This window comes from Gouania willdenowi, chromosome 9, assembly GCF_900634775.1.
Source record: "Gouania willdenowi chromosome 9, fGouWil2.1, whole genome shotgun sequence".
Classification (NCBI taxonomy): domain Eukaryota; kingdom Metazoa; phylum Chordata; class Actinopteri; order Blenniiformes; family Gobiesocidae; genus Gouania; species Gouania willdenowi.
The window spans coordinates 11674884-11695300 of record NC_041052.1 but is presented as its reverse complement, the minus strand read 5'-3'; the positions used below and the strand labels follow the sequence as shown (position 1 = coordinate 11695300).

The 20417-nt window shown below is 37.1% G+C and overlaps 1 protein-coding gene across 2 annotated transcripts; it reads right to left on the bottom strand.

The window, feature by feature from the left end:
* Positions 1-772: 772 nt before the first annotated feature.
* slc39a14 (solute carrier family 39 member 14) lies at positions 773-20145 on the bottom strand. Of its 2 annotated transcripts, none has more exons than XM_028457803.1 (10): positions 19922-20145; positions 13492-13637; positions 12177-12526; positions 9782-9959; positions 7577-7746; positions 5651-5773; positions 4652-4819; positions 4042-4258; positions 3686-3870; positions 773-3189 (listed from the first exon to the last, which is right to left on the bottom strand). In XM_028457803.1, exons 3-10 carry the CDS (start codon positions 12495-12497, stop codon positions 3037-3039), a joined length of 1515 nt encoding a protein of 504 aa, XP_028313604.1. In that variant the 5' UTR covers positions 12498-12526; positions 13492-13637; positions 19922-20145; the 3' UTR covers positions 773-3036. The 2 variants fall into 2 exon arrangements, with proteins under 2 accessions (XP_028313604.1, XP_028313603.1); XM_028457802.1 differs by lacking the exon at positions 7577-7746 and adding an exon at positions 5956-6125.
* Between the last annotated feature and the right edge of the window lie 272 nt (positions 20146-20417).

Below are 20417 nucleotides of genomic sequence, written 5' to 3'. Positions count from 1 at the left end.
CTGTTTTATTCAATGATATTGTTTTACATGTTTTGATTTTTTCTCCTTTTTAAATTAAATTTTTATGGTGGGCTAGTGCTACTGAGATGTTTGATTCTGATCCTGGAATGGATAGAATGCAATCCAGTCAAATGGCACATTTGAGTCTTCCAAATTGAGTTGTGCAGTCTAAAGCCAATCCTGGATTCCTTTGGGATATGAAATAACTACTTTAATTTTGCCCTGCTACAGAAAAATCTGACTTCAATTTTGGGTAGATTTATTAAAAAAAAGTTAACAGATTATGAACATATCTTAAAGGTTACATAAATTACAACACTATTGGTATGTACCTATTAAACGTGACTCCTACATCTAGATTTGAATCAGAAGGTGAAGTGGTTACATTGAGATAATAGTCCATGGTACTGTATGAGCTGATTGCAGGAATATCATACATTATAGGAGATAATCCATGTTGGATATCTGAATATGTAATTCAAAGCTGATGTATGTGGGAGGTTTTGGTTTATTATATTTTGTTAGTGATTACTTAAATTACTGTGCATACTTGATTAGCCTTGAAACCTTTGTTTTGTAGAGCACAGGATGTCCAAACCATTGGTTGGGAGAAAAGTACACTGAAAGGTACAAAACATTTTCGCACTAAATACGCAAAACTGGATTTTAGGGACAGAAAGGACCAAAACAACCATAGTTACTGAGGAGATGTTGTTGATCAGTGTGTATAAATGAAATCAATGTGTATGAGGGGAAAAAAAACAACACTATATTGGTATTGAGTTAAACATCCGTCAGCCGATCCATTTATTTATAAAACAAGAGAGATAAACAACAACAATGACCAATCATGACTTGCCTTGTTGTGCAAGGCAAAACGTAAGAATTTGTCTTTGATATGAAAGAAAAATTCAATATTCTATGGTTTGAACAGCAATAAATAATCCATATGTCACAGACTTCGAGCAGCAGTAACACTGTACCAAATGGTACGTCTCTGAATGGCTTGCAGTCTTCGTACAGTTTGAAAAGCTTTTTTCTCGTGGCAAGCTTCTCAATTGGCAAGTTCCATGTTTATGATGGATTGAAAACAGAGTCTGTATCATTCTTGACAGTTTACACATGTAAAATCAATCCTGGAAGATGAACAAATGTGAAATGAAAAAATCCAAACACTTTTTTAGTGTATAGAGCAGTAAAGGAGCTGATCCTTCGTATGGATGCGTGTCAAAAGTTCATTTAACAAAACTGCATTTACAGTTTAGAACAAAAACATCAGACGCATCAATAACTGGCCTTTGAACATGAGTAGAAATAAAAACTTCACATCATTCATTAAAGTCTCCTAGAATTCAACTTCACCTGAAAGCCAAAGTTTTGTGGACAAACATCAGACGACTTATCCAACTGCATTTGATCATTACTTTGATAAAGTGTTAGGAATTATTTAATTATTGTAATAGAAACTAATAATTCTTAACAGTTATCTTCTTTCAATTTTCTCTCAGGTCTTCAAAAACTTTTTAAAATGATTTTGCCTATAGAGGTTTAAAAACTAAAAGTAGCACATATACGAAACAGCAAACCTACTTTAACTCTAAATTATTTAACTCTTTTGCAAATGTTGGTCCCTCTACTCTGCTAATCTCTATTGGCGTGCACACTTTAACACTCTTCATTTGGGCCCTTAAGAGTAGAAAAAACACTCCACATATCAAAGGGACTGGTCCACTAGTGCAACTCAACAGTGGACTTTTTTGCTATTAGGCCAAATTTTTAAACCAAAGTAATATAAGGTAGAAGCTAAGCTATGACTTTATCACGTCCTTTGATATTTCAAAGTGCTGTAATGTTCCGACAGAAACCAATACTGTCCTCTATAATGTAAGGGACAGGTTAAAAAAAAAAAGAAGCTCAGACTGAGCACTGCAATAGTGTCCACATACTTACAACCAAAAACAAATGTTACAGTACATAGTCCTTTTTTTTTCTTTGAGTGGATCAAAAATGTTCAGACCTAAAATAACTCAGTTTACAGTGTTCAAATATTACTACAACCAAAAGGTAAAATGAACAAAGAACTTTGGGAAAAAGCATTTCATTGAATGAGAAAAGACCACAAATCTGCAAAGTCATAGAAAAACAGAAAAAAACAAAGACAATAAAAAGTCAATGCCATCGTCGTGAAGGGCACACATGGTAAAATACAGAAAACTGCTGCAATCCTGATTCTGTTTGTCAGTGAGACTAAAATCATTATTGGACCCAGGAGACTTGTAAAAACTGTGTGCATACTAAGAATGTAGACTAGGACAAAAACATAGGGCTGCTTCTAAATTACGCAGTGTAGCCCTAACCCTAAATATCAATAAATAAAAATAACACAAGTCAATTTTTTGCTGCTCATTTTCCAGTTCATATACACACAAGTTGTTTTTTTGGTCAGAAGAAATTCAAAAAGGAAAAAGACATCCTGTTACCTACTTGTGCTTTTTTTACTTAGAAGTAGTGAAATTAATTTTCTGCAGGAGACGCCACGGATAGGGAAGGATGACAGAAAGCAGAAGAGATGATTGATCATTTAAAATTAATGATCTGCCACACATTTCATTAAGAGGATTTCAAATTTTCAAATAGTGCTTAATGTTAACGGAAAGATGAACATACTTGGGGAAAAAAAAATCTAAGATGTTTGGATGATAGGCCTCTGCTGGTTTGACTCAAAATAGCTTAGGTGAAAGCTGGAGTGTCCGGGTCAGAATTGAAAAACAGTGCATGTTCAGTAAATGTGTCTTGCTTGTTCAGTTCAACTTCAGTTTCTTCAGCATTGTTTGGGAGAAGATTAAGAAGGAAAAAGCTGCTTTCTGCTCAGCCTAAACTAATAATGCACCTGATCTCTATTCTCTAATGTAAATGTGTTGAAAGTGTGCGTACCAGCCGCACATCCAAACACTCGTTAAAAGTCCATGGTCCAGGACAAACTTCAGGACAGAACCAGATGAAGTTCCAGTAGTGAGCTGTGGGAGTAATCCGATGCTAGACCAGCTGTATCTGACCAGAGTAAGTGGTGAGGAGGAGCATGATGGAGAAGCCTGTTAGGAGGCCAGCGTTCTGAATTGCAAAGGTGAGGAGGAAACTGCTGCCACCTGCGCTCTCTTCTTCACGACTCACTTCATTCATCTCTGGAAACTGGGACAAAAAAAGAAAAATGTGAGTAGAAAATGTGCACAATTTTAATATTTACCTGAATGCACATTATTATTAAACTAAACTAAACTAAGAACTATTCTTGTAAAACAAGTTTGTACCACTAGATGGTGTTATTAATTCATTAGCTTTCTTACTATGGTGTGTACTCCAGTACACATTATTCCAGATAGTATTAAATGTGCACAAGTCTTTTCTACCAGTTAGATAAAAAAAAAAAAAGAAGAAAAAAAAGCACCTTGCTCTTTTCTTTCCTGAGGTAGTCATTTGTAAATAAAATATCTTACTAATATCCTATTGTTAATAACTATAGATTACAATTTTAGGGAAATATGTTTAGGAAAACTGGTGTAAATGCATTGTTGTCCAGTTCAGTGATTTACAATGTCAGATGCTAAAAGAAACATGTCTTTAGCTATTGAAAAGAAGTCTCACATTCAGTAGTTTTGCTTTCTGTCACATGTTGCTCAGTACTCACCATGTCTGCCAGAGCAATGTAGAGAAACATCCCCCCTGCCAGGGCAAAGATCCAGTTTGGAGAAAAGCTGTTGCCAGCCAGGATTCCAAAGCCCATGCCCAGGTAGCAGCAGCAAGCTGATATAAAGTTGAAGAACAGAGCCTGCTGAATGCTCATCCCAGCATTTAAGAGGATCACAAAGTCTCCTGAAGCACAAAAACAGAGGAAAACCAAGAATCAAATAAATAAATCATTGTTTATGGGGATGGATATAATTCATTTTTCAAACCACTGTAATCAGGCAGGTACTAACTTTTCTGTCTGTCAGATTAGACATACTGTAGTAGATTGTGTACATTTCCTTCATCCTAACTCACCCAGCTCATGGGGGAACTCCTCACACAGGATGGCCACAGACGTACTGATGCCCTGAAAGACGGAGGCAGTGAAGGAGGCGCCGATTGCCAGGCCGTCAATGAAGTTGTGCAGGCCGTCGCTCAACGTGATCATCCAAGCCAGAGTGCCAATGTCGGAGTAGGTCGCTCCCTTCAGCCAATAGCAGCCGCCGCCACTCCTGTCTGGACCCTGGGAATCCTGGAGGGAGAAGAGAGAGCAAATAATCTCCAAAATGATCCTCGGGTCCAACATTATGAAGAAAAAAAATTAGTGCTTACACCATCATCATTAAATATTCTAAAAGTAAAGTTTAGAATCAGAAAATAATATACAATAATACACACTAAAAACATAGAGCAAGCAAGGCAAACTGGATGACAAGGTGCAAATGAATGATAAAGTGCAAAGATGGCCATGTGAATGCACAATGATCATGTATAAGTAAAAAAAAAAAAAAAAATAGATGAATTTAAAAAAGTATACAGCATATACATAAATATTTTTTGGAAAATGACAAAAACTGCGTGACATCCTTTTTTTTTTATTTTAAATGGGAATAACTGAGTTTTAAAACAAAAAGGTGGGTCCTACCTGTGGGGTCTGGGCCGGGCTAAGCATCAGCTCACCCTCGCCTGCGTCGACCTTCCCCAGTGCAAGGTTCCGTCCCTCTCCGTTCTGCTGCAGCTTTTCCTTCTCCCCTTCCTCCACCTCTGGAGTCGAGTAATGATCTGGGGGTGGATAGTGACTATGGTCATGGTTCTGAAAGACAGAAGGGGGGAAAAAAGACCAAGCCAATTATGGAAACTTAAAAAACAAATGATCTAAACATTTTACTCAGATAGCATGTTTTTGGTTTACAGACTTAATTTGTTAAATATTTTAAGATGTGATGAATGAAATGATATTTGATTCTCATGCTTACAAAAAAGGAGTCTTTTGCTTTTATTGTCTAATGGTTTCACACAAATTTGTGGACAATATTTATGAGAAATAGGCCTTTTGTGTACAAATAAGCTTTATTCCTTTGATTTAAGCTCAGGAAAAATGAAAGCAAACAGGCCAAATGTGACAATTTCAAATCAGTTGTTTCATATACTTTTTTTCTTTTTTTACTGGACAAAAAGTTACACTTAGAAGTCCCTCGTTAGGTTGAATTTGTTCAGCAGGAAATGCCTGGGATTTACAGTGACGCACATGAAACAATACGTGTCCCATTTTTCACTTCACTACTGTATTGTCACATGGAGTCCTCGTGCCCCTGGGCTTAATAATTACAGCAAACAATTTCATTGAGAATGTTTGACATAGGCAACCAGTAAAGTGGCTTTCACAGTGTACATGTCGTCTTTGGTAAATGAGGAGCTAAAACCCTGTTTACCCAGTCAGACCAGCCACTGATGAATGAATGAAAGACTAAATGCTTCAAGACAATTTATTGATGCATAAAACAACGAGGGAAGAAAGACCTTCATAAACTTTCAGGAAGAACATAAGATATTTATGATGATCATTATGATAGGCAGGCTGAAATGTATATACATATGCTTAAATACTGCAAGGTAGTGATCACATAAGACATAATTAACTCACCCCACGTTTTTGCTTGAGAAGAACTTTGAGAACTTTTTCAGCAAAGAAGAATAGATAAAAGCCACCGAACACCACTGCAGATTTGGACACGTAAAAATCCACCATGGGGTCAAAACCAAAAGCCTAAGAATCCAGAAAAAGACACTGTTGGCTAATATAATCAATACAAGTAACGATAGGTTTTTAGAATAATCAAATATGTGACAGGAAACCTCTGTTGTTTCTTTATCATATACATTATATCCTAATGAACTTTCTAATGCTGGAAGAACTAGCTGTGCCTACGTAAGTCACATGGTCACTACCTCTGGGATGAGCTGAAACAGGGCGTTGGAGTACAGCGTGCCAATGGCCAGGGCTATGAAGTAGAGCAGCAGGCGCTTGTAAAAGGTTTTCTTCATGAAGGGCACAACGCTGGCCCCCACCAGCGAGCACAGAGAGATCAGTGTCACACACAGGATCCCATAACCCCACACTGATCCATAGATATGACAGAAAAAGAAACAGGTGAGGGGGAGGAGAAGAAAAATCGTTGTTAGTCCAGATATTGGTTTTTGATTATTCACCGGGGTATTGGGGTGGGGGGGTGGGGGGGATTCCATTTAACACCCTTAAAAGTCAAAGGAGCTGAAAAAGACTCAATTTGAGCAAAGGTGGGAAAGACAGCAGGCTGATAATGCAGTAGGAACAGTTTCCAGACAAGCAGCACCCCCTGTTATTGGTTTCAAAATGGTCATCATTAGACACTGTGATCAGAAACCCTTTGAATAAAGAAGATTAAGTTTATTAATTGAAACCTCAGCCGAGGAAAAACTGAAGTGTGCACACACTCCCAAATCACTTTGTTCGAGTCAACCCAAATGCATCTGGATGTCTCAGAATAGCTACAAAGCAGACAAATGAATGTGAATTAACTATAAATACCTGAACAGGTGCAAAGTGAGCGCTGCTAACCAACAACCCATTTAGGACAAAGAACTTATTAAGGCAGGTTTTTCAACCTGTGTGTCAGGACCTATTTGGGGTCACCAGGAATTAAAATGGGGTCACCTGAAATGTCTAGTAATTGGTTAAAATAAATAACACATCAATTATCAAATAGCTGTTTTCTATACTTGAACTTTCTCAAATAAAATGCAGTATAAAAATATCTGAGGTGGCATGTCTTGTCACTAATCCTGGCTACTCTGTATTTTAAACACACTTTAATATACATGATCAAAAACTAATTCTAGGAAAAAAAAGTCTCTGGAGTCGCCAGACATTTGTAATATCAAAAGGGGTCACAAACTAAAAAATGGTTGGAAACCTCTGCATTAAAGGCACCTTTTGTGTGCTCCTTGTCTTAGGACATAAATGCATAAAAATTATTGTATATAAAAGTATAACAGAGCAAAACGCAGAAAACTTTTTTTTTAATATAATGTCAGATGAATGAGAAATGCCACATTCACATCTGTTTGACTGTTAAAGAACATATTCTGAGTAGGTATATCTATTATTAGTTTTTCATTAGTTAATGAATGATATTCACATGGCATTAGATCGAGTCTGATGGAAATTCATTGAGATCTACTAGTTTCTTAAACAAATTTGTTTGACAAAATGAACTCTAAAATGAAACCTGCTGCTGGCCTTGATCTTAATGGATCATTGGAAGATGATTGAAGACGTGTGGAGATCAGAACAGTATCAATCACAACCGCATTGTATTAATTGAAGTGTGAGAAGAACCCAGCATCCAAAAGAGGAGGAGAAGAGGAAAAACAGTCCCTAAAAACCAAAGGAGTGCTCAGCCATGGTGTGTAAACATTCAGACAACCATGTGACTCTACAGTCGACTACAGAGAGTTTCAGCTTCAGTATTTGTGTTTTGAGAGGTTTGTGCGACAGAAGTTGAGATGAACATGTGGCAGGATGGCAAACCTCTGGCAGGAGCTGCAGGACGGAGGTGGAGAACAGTGTGCCAATGGCAAGAGCGACGAAAAAGGTGAGCACGTATTTCATGTAGCGCGACTTCATCAGAGGCACGATGAAGATTCCAGTCAGGGAGCAGGCATTGATCAGAGACACGCTCAAGAGGGAAAAACCCCACACTGGAGGTGAGAGTGACAGTAAAGCAATCTATCAGTGTTCAGGCACAAACAAAAAGTGTTTAGTTTCACTTATACTGCAGTAACTAATGCAACACCTTTGGAAAAAGAAGCAAATATAACTGCATTGATATGGGCTTGAATTCAGTTAGGGCGCTGTCTAGGGATGTAACGATTAATCGCGAGGCAGTTAAAAATCGATTCATAGGTATCACGGTTGATATCAATTTTCTGAAAATGGAATCGCAGTACTTTTTTTGAACAGCAGAGGGCGCTATCCAGAAATGTTGGCGGAGGGCGGAATCTGCTACTACTTTCTTTCTGGTGGCCTTATACTCTTAAACATATTCATAAATGATTCCTTACCCCTTTGGCACCGAAAGAATATCTGTAATATTATGTGAATATCTGTAAAAGTTGCACTTTTAAAAAGAAAAATAACTATTATGCAGTTTTGCATTGTTTACTATAGAACCAGATTTTAAATTAATAGGCTTCTTCTTCATTTGTATTATTCCTTTATTTATTTCATTCAAGATTTATTTTTAGTTAAATTGCATTGTTCTGAATAGTTAATCAAGGGATTCTTTTGACAATGAAAAATAAAAGGAAAATAGTACAGAATTTTCTATTTTTTTCCCCCCAAAAAATAAAGGAATATTTTTCAATCATTATTTGTCTACAGTCCCATTTTGTAAACTAAATCGTGAGAGAATCGTATCGAGAACCCAGTATCGTGAATCGTATAGGGAGTTGAGTGAATCGTTACATCCCTAGTGCTGTCACAAATTTGTTTTGGTGGGCAAGTCTATGCTACATAAGCATTGTTTTAAAAACAGCTAATGTGGTGCTCCTGCAAAAAAGCAGATGTCATTTTTTTTCCTCCTTACAAAACATAAGTTAAATATTGTGATGCTGAGCAGGTGAATTTGCCTCATGAGATCAATTACCATAATTTCCGGACTATAAATGACTGATCAGAATGATTCAGTGCGAGTGTGAATGATTTAATGTTAACAGTTTCATTAATCCTCTAATGCGTCTAATGTGACGGAGCTCAGGTTTTTAGCGGCATGAAGCTTGAAAACCTGAAAAATCTAAAGAAGTTGCATGGTTAAGAATCTGAATGTATACACATTTATCAACCAAGACAACAAACTCAGCAGTATAGCTATCCTATGCTACATTAGGTCAGTATAAATGATATGCAAACACCTTCAATACATTAATTATTATTACAGAACCAAATATATCCAGATTAACCAAATGATCAAGAAAAATAAATGTAAGGGTCCACTTTCAGAATATACCTGTAATTATTTCGCTTTAACAACAACCAAAAGTATGGTAAATGGACTTGATTTATATAGCGCTTTATCACCACACTGAAGCAGTCTCAAAGCGCTTTACATATCAGCTCATTCACCCAATCACTCTCACATTCACACACCAGTGGGACAGGACTGCCATGCAAGGCGCTAGTCGACCACTGGGAGCAACTTAGGGTTCAGTGTCTTGCCCAAGGACACTTCAACACATAGTCAGGTACTGGGATCGAACCCCCAACCTCTCGATCAGAAGACGACCCTCTACCACCTGAGCCACGGTCGCCCTAATGCTTCATTCTTTACTCTGAGACCCATCTGATACTGATACAGTCAGTAAATCGTATGCAGTTATTATCAGTGAACAGTTCAGAAAAAGATACAACTTCTGCTTTTAAACTTAATTTATTGTATCGTCTACACTAGATTTGGCGACTTCTTTTAGCTTGTTTGAGCTGGCTTCTTATAACTTTTATCTCATCTGAGGACACTGTGACACTACAATCAAAGCAGACTACAAATGTGTGTTGAATGCCACATTAAAAACTTTCTATATAAGAGAGTGAGAGGGAGTGTGGAGAAAAATAACTATTTGCAAAAACAGTGAGAGCCACACAAACCTCAAAATTGTTAGGAACTATATAAAGATCAAACTTCTGTGAGAGCCAAAGTAATGAAACTGTAGATAAATACATGTTCTCTGGCATCCTCACCTTCAGCATCTGAAGGCCTGGGGGAAGCGTCTTTCCTCTCCTCGTCGCCTCTCTGTGCCCTGCAGCTGCCTGCATCCAGCTGCTGCAGCATGGTGGGGCACAGCTGCTGTAGACCTTCGCTGTCCAGCCGCGTCTGCTCGCTGATGCTGTAAATAGCCAGTGTGTCTGCAGGCAAGCACTAGGAACACAGAAATATCATCAGTACCATCACTCAAAAATCAAAGACATTCTCATGTTCAGAGGTAGATGTAGTCAGGCTATAGTTCCAGGCTCATTTTGTGATGATAAGCCCTAATAGCAGTTAAGTAAAATTAAAAAAATAACTACGATAAAACGTTTGGATTAGTTGTGTACTTTGCACAAATTACTTCCCGTTATCTAATAAATACTCAAGGCTTTGTGGCATTGAAATTATTAATCAAAGAGAAGTTTGAATGTTTACAGTTTATAGAGTAACTTAACCCTGAGGTTTTAGCTGAAATTTAAAAAATGCCTCGATAGTGGAGCAGTTAAGACACGCGCAGTCTATAGTATAACGTTTCCAAAAAACAAAAAAATGCTATGCTAACTACCTACTTATTACTCACTATACCCCTCTATTCACAATTCTCTCAATCCAACCAACTCGCCACAGGTTGCAGAGTCCACAGGTGTTAGTTTTTAAATGAGGGGCGGGGCCAACAGTGGTGGTTCATGACATAAGAATCCACCAAAAAAACAAAATAAATTATCAGCCAATAGCAAATTTGGATTTTAATAGCTACTTTCAACTCATAGAAAGCAGCCATTCTTACATTTTTACAAAATATGCCAAATTGAAATACTTTGGTTCTTGTCCAACTCTTGACATTTTAGTCAATCATCATCAACACTACTTTCGTTCATACCTAAATATATTTGGTTTTAGCAGAAGAAGAAAAAAAAAAAAGACTATTAAAGAGCATATGTAAGATTTTTTTTTCTTTATAACTGTAATGTCATCAATAATTGTTCTTGAGATACAATAAACTGTATTAGGAATACAAACAGACATTCAACACCACATACCGCCTATCTGAACTGTCACAGCATGTGACAGTGTGTTGAGTGACACACTATAGGTTTGTAAACATTGTACGCTATGCATGAGAAAAGCACATTAAGTTTCACGTCAGTGAAAGGATGATTAATATGAACGTTTATTTCTGTAACAATAACAATTAAAAAAAAACAAAGCAACAAACTGAAATGTCTTTACTGCACATCAGCGGGTAAATTTCCTTTATTCATCTCAGTGACTTTACGTCTTCCCTTCCTGCAGAGCCCCTAAGCTTAAGACAAACTGGGTCTTCCCAGCCTTGCAACACAGAGTCAGAATAAATCTATTCAAAGCTTGATCAGCAAGTCAAGTCTATGACGTTAAGTATGGGAAATATGCTAAATATTTCAGCTATCAGGCACCATCAGAAGAAAGCTGGAGTTTTTCACCTGCTTCATAGTGTTGCATTGGTCTACAGTGTTAGCAACTCTACACATTGATAGGGATAAACAGTTAATTTAGGCAATATATATAACAAGGTTATTTCATATCTTCCCAGAATGCTTTGGGTTCAAGGTTGCATATTGTTTTTCTCAGAAAGGAAAACACTTCCCTTGTTTACCTAACTGGAACTTGGCAGTGTTGAGGCCGTTCCAGCTGAGAATCCGTGCTCCGGCCACAGTGACCAGTTTGCTTTTGCCACATTTGGTGTGGCAAGTTGCCAAAGACCATGAGGGCTTTAAGAGACTGCCTCTAATCTCAGGAACATTCTTTCAGCCTCTGATCACATGCACAATTGTTCATGTCAAAAAAGTTCAGGCCTTTGTAGTTATCACTTTGTAACTTCATATATAATACTCAATACAAATACACCCTGCCAATTCCTTCTTAAACTCTTAAATGGACAAATGTCCTGAGAACGGTACAGATTCAGTTTGCCAAGATTCTGATTTGAGTAGTTGCCACAATATGTACTACTTTTGGCTTTTTTTTTCCTATGAGTGGCAGCAAACACAAAACTGTGTCAAAGGGACTCCACAAAATTAAAAGTTGGTTTTAAATGTTTATAAAAAAATATTCAACATTACCCTTATTTAAGCCACCTCTATTTATTTAGAAATAAAAGGTACAATATTATAGCAGTTTAAAGCCAAACACTGCAACAAACACACAAAGAGTAAAGGATTCCTGTGGTCAGCAGTGTGTTTGTGTACACTCTGGGAGACTGCTCTGCCACGTCAACACAAAAAGCCTAGAGAAGATCAGAGTGACTGAACCTATAGTTTTTTTTTTTACATTTATTAACATATCTGTGGTTATATGAAAGCACATCATTAAAAAGGAGAAAAATACAGAAGACCAGAAAGGTTCTCGTACCTTGGAGATGTTGGAATTGAGAGGTGTGGCCGTTGCAGGCATCTCAGCCTCACTGCTACTGTCGCTGTCCTTGTCATTCTGACTTTTGCTGAGCACTGCTAGGAGCGAACGCAGCTGAGGCACCGTAATGGTGCTGTTGTCCCCGAAGCGGGCCAGTAAGTCCTGGAGGACCTGCGTGGGCGACTGGGTCTGATTCTCCCCCTGACCAGTAACTGATCCCATGGAGGAGAGCAGTAGAGCCAGGACCAGGAAGCACATTGGGTGGAAGTGCATGTAGCGCGTGTTTGTAGCAGCACAGCCATGAGGCAACCAGATGAGCATGGCTTCTTTAGGGACTGTAGAGGGCTGATCTATGGCAGCAGAATGTAGCAGACACAACAAAAAATAAGACTTAACTTTAAATTAGTGTACAAATAAACAACACCTCAAGTGTTACACAAAATTACACAAAACAGTGTGAAACCCCTGTGAGGCTAACATATGTATCCCTTTACAAGACCATTGAAATATTAAATACTATCTTGCTTTTAAATTTGTACATTCTAAACTCTTGTTTTTGCTTTTGTTCAAATGGGTGCAGTTGAGGAGACTGCACAATCCCAATAAGAAAGAGTGCATTTGGCCAATCGTCCTGATTACCTGTAAATATTAGGGACACTCCCACATGTAATTCATTTAAAACCCAGTTAAGAAAATGGCTTTTCAGTAATCAGATCTGCAATCATCAGCCCTGATAGTCATGAGTTGTCTTGCATTTTATTTATGATACTGACTTATACATTTTAGGAAGGTGAATAATAAAGTTTTCTGATTGTTTTTAATGCTGTTTTAAAATGTGACATGTTTTTATTATACTACAGTTGATAGATTTTGTTTTAAGGGTGACTTTTATCAGCTGTCTATAGGTACAGCAGATGAAAAATAGCCATTAGGCTAACTCTGGTATATTTACTGTCATACTGATAAGTGTACAGTCCCTGTCAAATAAAAAAAAAATGATATCTGATTATTGTTGCTTTAAATCTACTTGTAATGCGAGTCTTTAAGGACAAATTATTGTTTTTTATGGTTTTATTGCAATACTTAAAAAGAGAAAAGCTCATAACATAGCATAACAACCAACCATAGAAATAAATACAATTATTTATGTTTAAAAATATGAAATGCATGCACAAAAAACACACACCCTGTCTCCTACTCGGTCACAGAGCAGTGATTCATTTTAAAACCCCCTACAATTCCGGCAACCATGCCTGGATTGAACAAAAAAAGCCTTTCAATCTGTGAAGAAAAAAGGGAGAAAAACGCTGCTCACCGTTTCCCCTCAGAGCCTAAGATGACAGCTGGTGTGTAGAGTCCTTGATTCTGTGCGTCAGTCCTGAGGCTCAGAAGCGTAGCTAGCAAAGCCTGCTGGCTACTTCGGAGTATAGGTGTGGAGCAGGTCCTCAGACGTGCAGCAGACTGTGGTAGAGAGGCATGTTAAAAATTACTCTCCACACTTACCACAGAGTGAAACCATGACTCTAAAATACCAATAAAAAACCCAGCAATTTAGATTTTGGTTGAAAACTTTCAAATTATTTAGTCTACTAAACTCTATACAGCCATAACCACCATGTGGGGTAAGACACACAACTGATTGTAACAATTACACATTGTCACCTGAGAAAGAAAGAAGACACTGTCATTCAGACCACGTTCAAAACAACAGATCAGGTGCACGGAAAGCATTGGTAAAGCAGTGAAACGAAAACTAAAACAGCATTAAATAAATAGATCTCATAAAGTTCAGCTCCTTGATATATTATATTATATGGTATAAATGTTTAACAGTTAAGAAAATTAAATTAGTATTTTGTGGCCCCCCGAATTACAGCTTGGTTGTTGTGTGCTTATGAACACTGGTTTTGTAAAATATCGTGGATGTCTGAATGTTTCAGTGATTATCTTTCAAATACAGAGCCACTATGCCACTGATGAGTCAAGCTGCGGTCTGGCAGAAAAAAATGTGGCAGTTTTTTCTCCAACAGTTACAATGCAGCAGAACAATCAGAGGTAAAGTTACTTTTCATGAAAGACAAGAAGGTGTGGGTGACTGACAGCACATGAGTAAGCACACAGAAAGTCCTGCTCTCGTCAGTGTTGTGCCATCTTCCTTTGCTCATCGTTTCACACGCCCATAGACAACGCCTACGATCTGCAGCTACAAACCTCCAGGTAGTTTGTTTATCGTCATGTGGATACCAAGCTAATAAAGGTGTGTGGTTGATAAACAATTGGAAATGTGCTCTGTGTTTCAAACTTACAACTGTTGCACAATCATCTAAAGGCATGTGTTGGGACGGCTGCATCTTACTGGTTAGAATCCCAGGCCAGGACTGAACATTAATGGTTGGTGAAAGGCATAACCCTGGTCCCCACAATGTGTAAGGCCCATAACTACCTAATGCTACCGCTACTGCTCTTTACAGATGGGTTTAATTTAATTTATATATGTAAAACTCTGTACAGGAAGAATATGGTCACTTAAATAAAAACTGGATGCCCTTGAAAACCTCAAAAAAAAAAAACACAATGCCCTAAAAAACCTCACAGAAAATTGATTATTAAACCAAAATATTTGAGGATCCATGCATTTTCTGACCCACTTGCTCCTTTTTCAGGGTCACGGGGAAAATGAGATTTAGATAAAAGATATCGTCAACATTAGATTATTGAAATGATAATGGTAACTTCCCAGGACCGATGTTATATACACAACAAGCATCACGGTCAATGAGGAGCAAGAGCAACATTTACTGACAAATGGCTGATGTTCAATGGCAACAGCACACACTTCTTTTAAATGTCAGCGTGTAAGGTCAGACTCATCTGGTACCACATGCACATGCATGCACGCATTAGCCAGGACCAAAGACTATTTGTGACAGTGTGGAGATAAAGTGCAGTGGAAGAAACTGGCATACTGGTGTGAGAGGATGGTGGATTTTTTTAAAATAGGTAACGATGCAAGTACAACCACTGGTTTATTGATTTGAGATGACACCTTTAAGTTATGTTTTTATCTGTGACTCTTTACCTTTTAATGGAAACCTGTAGTCACAAAGTCAGAACAAAAAAGAAGTACCTACCTTTTGTCTTTAATTCCTTCTCAAAAAATCCCAATCCATTTTAATTAAAAATATAATGACTTTATATATTAGCTATAAGTATAAATAATTTATTTATACCATATTAAACTATTATTGTCTAGATAAAAAAATAAGCTTATGAAACTAGTTAAATAATCGGTTAGATTATTTGTCTCAAACAATATATTTCTTGAGATTTCATAGAAAATATTTAAATTATGGATGATGAGTCATTTTATAATTCACTGCAAAAATAACTATTAGCATTAGCAAAAGTTTGAAATAATTTTAATCAGAGAATCTAGTTTCCACACTCCACGGTTCTTGTACAAAAATGTGTTGTTAGAATAGCAACAAGCTGCTCCTTAAACTCCAATTATCCAACCAAAAAACAAATAATCTAATACTTTTAAGTCAGCAATCGATAGGTGTGCAGTGTTCTTAACATGAAACTAAAACAGAGACTCATTGAATACAATGACAGCACTTTGGCACAAAAACAGTGGGTGTTATTTTTTATGATAATCCTGAACAACTTATCATATGATTTTATTTGGGCATATATTGTGCTTGGAATAAAATTTTGAAAAGTTTAAATGATTGAAAAATGTCTTATTGTCCACAGCAAGTCAGCATTACCAGGGCTGATGTAAACATCTGACGTGATTTCCTCAGTAGCATTGCAATCAAACAATGGTAATACATAATTATTATTATATATAAAATGTTCAAATTATTTAAATACCTTCATGAACTAAGGTGTGGATTTTGACACATTTTTTTGGTGACATTCCTTTCATAGCCAACCAATTCTTCTTTAAGAATTTAAAAATGTAAAGCAATTATAATAAATACCTGATAATGGGCTAAAAAGAAAGGCCACACACAATCAGAGAATGATAACAACAGAGATTGGCTATGGACACTTGAGTCACCATGCACTGAGTAAACCAAAACATGTGCTACTCTGACTCCAGTCTGCAAGCAAATAATCACCAGCTTTATCAGCACTAGTGTCACAAGTCTGTCCTGACATTATGAACTCACCTCGAAGACCTTTCACCAGACCTAAATGCCAGACTTTGGTTTGTAACTGATATGTTATCGACTCCGGCTGGTACCAAAAAGGTCTGTTTGACCACACCATCACAACCTGCCAAATAAACCCACCAGTAATTCAACTTCCATACCGCCTGTTGTAGCAAAAAAACTCAAATCAACGTCCACGGGGCACAGAGAAAGCGGACTTAAAAAATGTCAATGTCTGAGAAATCTTTACATTTTCTTTGGTTTATTCCTTTACAAATCACAGAAAACTTGGCGTTTCCTCTTGTCATTCTAGGTTCCAGGTAAAAATCCATTTACCTTCCCGATGCCCACCCCTCCTACGTACCTGCCCAGTTAATGAAGGTTCACCTGGTGCCTATGGCTCAAAAGCTATTTACCCGCAAACTATCAAATAAATAAATACCACAAAAAGAAACAAGTTCATCCTTAAAGGGATCCTCCACTGTTTTAACAAATGTGGCCTAAAACCTTTCAAATGTCCTGACTAGAAGATCCGTGCCTAACAAAACACATTATTTTGCACCATGTTCCAAAAAAAGTTGATGTAAACCTCTTTTGTTTACTGAAAGATGATAAATTAAAACCGTAATCCAAAAAAAATCTGCTGGATCCTGGTTGCAGAATTACATTGTTAACAGTAAATAACTATTAAATAAAGGTTAAGTATCTATTTACCCTTTATAGATGATGCTACCACTTTTTTTTTTTTATCATATTTTACCCACACGTACTTCTGCAGAGATGTGGTCACATCTTCAGCATTACTGCATCTTCTTTTCAATAAGACGGTGTGAAAATGGACACTAAAGGTTATCTTATCTAAAATGCTATTTGTCTTCTGCTATCAACACACTGTGTTGGTCTCAGACAGTGAGAGTCAATAGTCTCGCTAATGTCTGTCTCTGAGTTGTTGAAAAATTAGTTGCGTCATAACAAACTGTATTCCATGAATAGATAAAATCAACAACAGGCAGCTATATCTCTGTTTCTCTCCCTCTTCTCTGCATTCTCTGACTGCATTCTTGTTTTTTTTACTGGACTACCCCAAAAGTCATTAAAAAAACTACAGTTTATCAAGAACTCTGTTGTAAGAATTTTAGCCATTTTGAAAACACTGCATTGGCTCTCAGTGTCTTTTAGAATTGATTTTAAAGTTATTTTAATTGTTTTTATTGCTGTAAATTAAATGACCTTGCTCCTCCATACATTACAAACCTCCTCTTGTTTTATCTACTTAATCTATCAATCCTCAGATCCTCCACTGATTCACTTTTAAATGCAACACATGTGACCCACACCAGCACCTGGTACTCAATCCTCCTCAACATCAGATTATCCAGTTCCATTGATGTTTTTGAAAAGAAAACTAAAGAAATCTTTTAATCTGGCTTTTAACACGCAATAATCCATACTTTCTTTTTAATTAGATCTTTAACTCAGTATTACCATTCTTTAATCCATGGTTTTACACTTTACTGGCTGAAGCACTGAATTTATTTTATTTCCTCATTCTGTATTTTTTTTTTTTTTTTTTTTTCTCTGCTGTCTGTATGTTCTTGTAAAGCACTTTGGGCTACATGTGCTATGTGTGAAAGCGATGTGCTATATAAATTATTTAAGTTAAGTCAAGCTGAGCTGGAACATTGACACAAATATGCATATTGGATTTCTTTAAATACAAAAAAGTAGAAATTATTAAAACACTTGTTTGGCTAAAAATGGAAAAGTCCTAAGGCTACAACAAACATGATTTCAACTGGTTATAAGTTAAACTTTTGTTCTAAATGTATTTTGTGCTAAAAGAGAATCACCTCTCATTCTGATCATTAAAGATTTAAAAATCCATAACATATTCTCAACTGTAATGACAATCTTATAACTATAGTGGCAACAAAATTATACCATTTTATAACACAAGATTTTGGGTTGTCGTTTAATTGCAAATGATCAAAGAATTATTGAAGAACATGAACAGTGGAGAACGAAGTGGAAAAAATAGGATCCTGAAGATTTAAAAACTTACCTTTAAACAGGAATTCCTATAGTATATATTTAGTAAAGACGCTTCCTCACTGCAATATCGGACCAAAGGGGAAAAAAAAAAAAAAACGTTAAAAAAAAGGTCAATTGTTTCTGAAGACAGAGTCTAATCTGTCTTGACTCTTTCCCTGGGTCACTTTATATATTATTGAACAGAGTGCAGACCAGGTGATGTAAGGCTCACCATCTTTACTTAGGCCTATAATTATAGTTTAGCTAAGTCCACAGGGTCGTATCATCAACGACCAACACTGTTATTAGATGACAAGGCAATAGCTTGTGGGCATTGTGCTGTTTCATTGACCACATTGTAGTGCTGTCTTCTCATCCTGGGGTTGCAATGGACTCACATTGCACAGTCTTTGCTTTACTGAGTTCTGGGTTGACCTATGCACTTAGTTGGACCCTGATGCTGGAGTAGAGGTCAAAGGTGATCAAGAAAAAATTTTTTTTTTAAAAAGACACTGGACACAAGTCAAACCAAGGTTGAATCCTCATGTAAAAGTAATATGATATATTTAAAAGTCAGTTATATGAAAGAAAGATAGGGAAATATTTTACTGCTGAAGTAAATCCATCAGGTTGGGAACAACATGTTGTAAATACGGTTGCAAAAGAGCCAAAAAATTCCAGTAAATTTCCTCGAGAATTTTACTAATATTAAAATATAAACTAACAATTTTAAACAACTATCATATCCAAACAGTAAAATTAGGATCCATGTAAAACAATACAGAACATTTCACAAATTTCCATTTTTCTTTAGACAATTTCAAACAGCAGATATAACAAAACTATACAGCACAGGTTAAAGTTGAGCATAATGATATTTTATTAGTGTTTTAAGGGATAATTTAGCAATAACATTAGGCTACCCTGGGTTATCCTTCCGAGATAAAAGATGAGCAGTTCGTCTGTAACATTTTGTCGTCAAGTTTTGTTATTTAGCATGAATATTTTTCTGAATCTTCTAGCACTTACTGCAAACAAACAATTATAACATGTGAAACTACTTTCTTTAAACTAAAGCAATGTTGTGTCGTTTTGTTCTGCCCACTCCAAATGTATAAATATTGTACCTAAACAGAGAAAATCACTGAATTTCAATGTTGTTTTAACATAAAGTAGCGTCTCGAGTATTTAACCTTGCTTTAAAGCTATATGATCATTTTCTAAAAATAAATAAATCATGGTATTGGTAAGATAGATGTGTGCTAATATGTGTAGTGACCAGTTGCCTGGTTGGTCACAGATCAGATCCCTCACATTATTTGCTCTCACCAGTTTGTCCTGGGACTCACAACCTCGTGTCAAAAATCATTTTAACACGAGAAATGCGACTAACAGACAAGTTAACCAGCTAACTGCGTATTAGCTTCTCAGTGAACAAGACATCGGTGTATTTGTAAGCTACCCTGCTAAAGCGACCCCACAGTGATCACGGTTCCTAACGCGTTAGATCAAGGCAGACTGACAGTCCCGGTGTGTTAGCCGCTGCTAGCTTACCACGGTGATGCTCCGTTGGACGAACGGGCAGGCTGACGTCAGCTCCCCGCAGCAACAGCACAGTCTCTGGGGCTCTGATACACCGGGGACCTAAAGGCGAACAGTGGCTGGTGTGTCTACGTTAGTCTGGCTCAATTATGGCTTACACCAACACTGGGAACCAGTCCGTCCCTTCTATCAGTTTACGCGAAGCCTGCAGCGCGTGGAGGATGTGCACGGGTTGATTTCTATGGTGACGTCGACAATTCATTGACTTGTTATTATTTGCTATGTCTCCCCCCAGCGGTCAGGACGCGTCACTGCAACAACACACGGAGATGACAAGTGCTTTGTATGAGATTATGTATTATTACAAGCCTCTAGAGCAGGGGTCTGCAACCTGCGGCTCTGGAGCCTCATGTGGCTCTTTGACTCTTTTGCAATGGCTCCCTATAGCTTTAAAAGAATAAAAAATAATTAATTGTTATTTTTCTTACAGAGGGTATAGATGATTGAT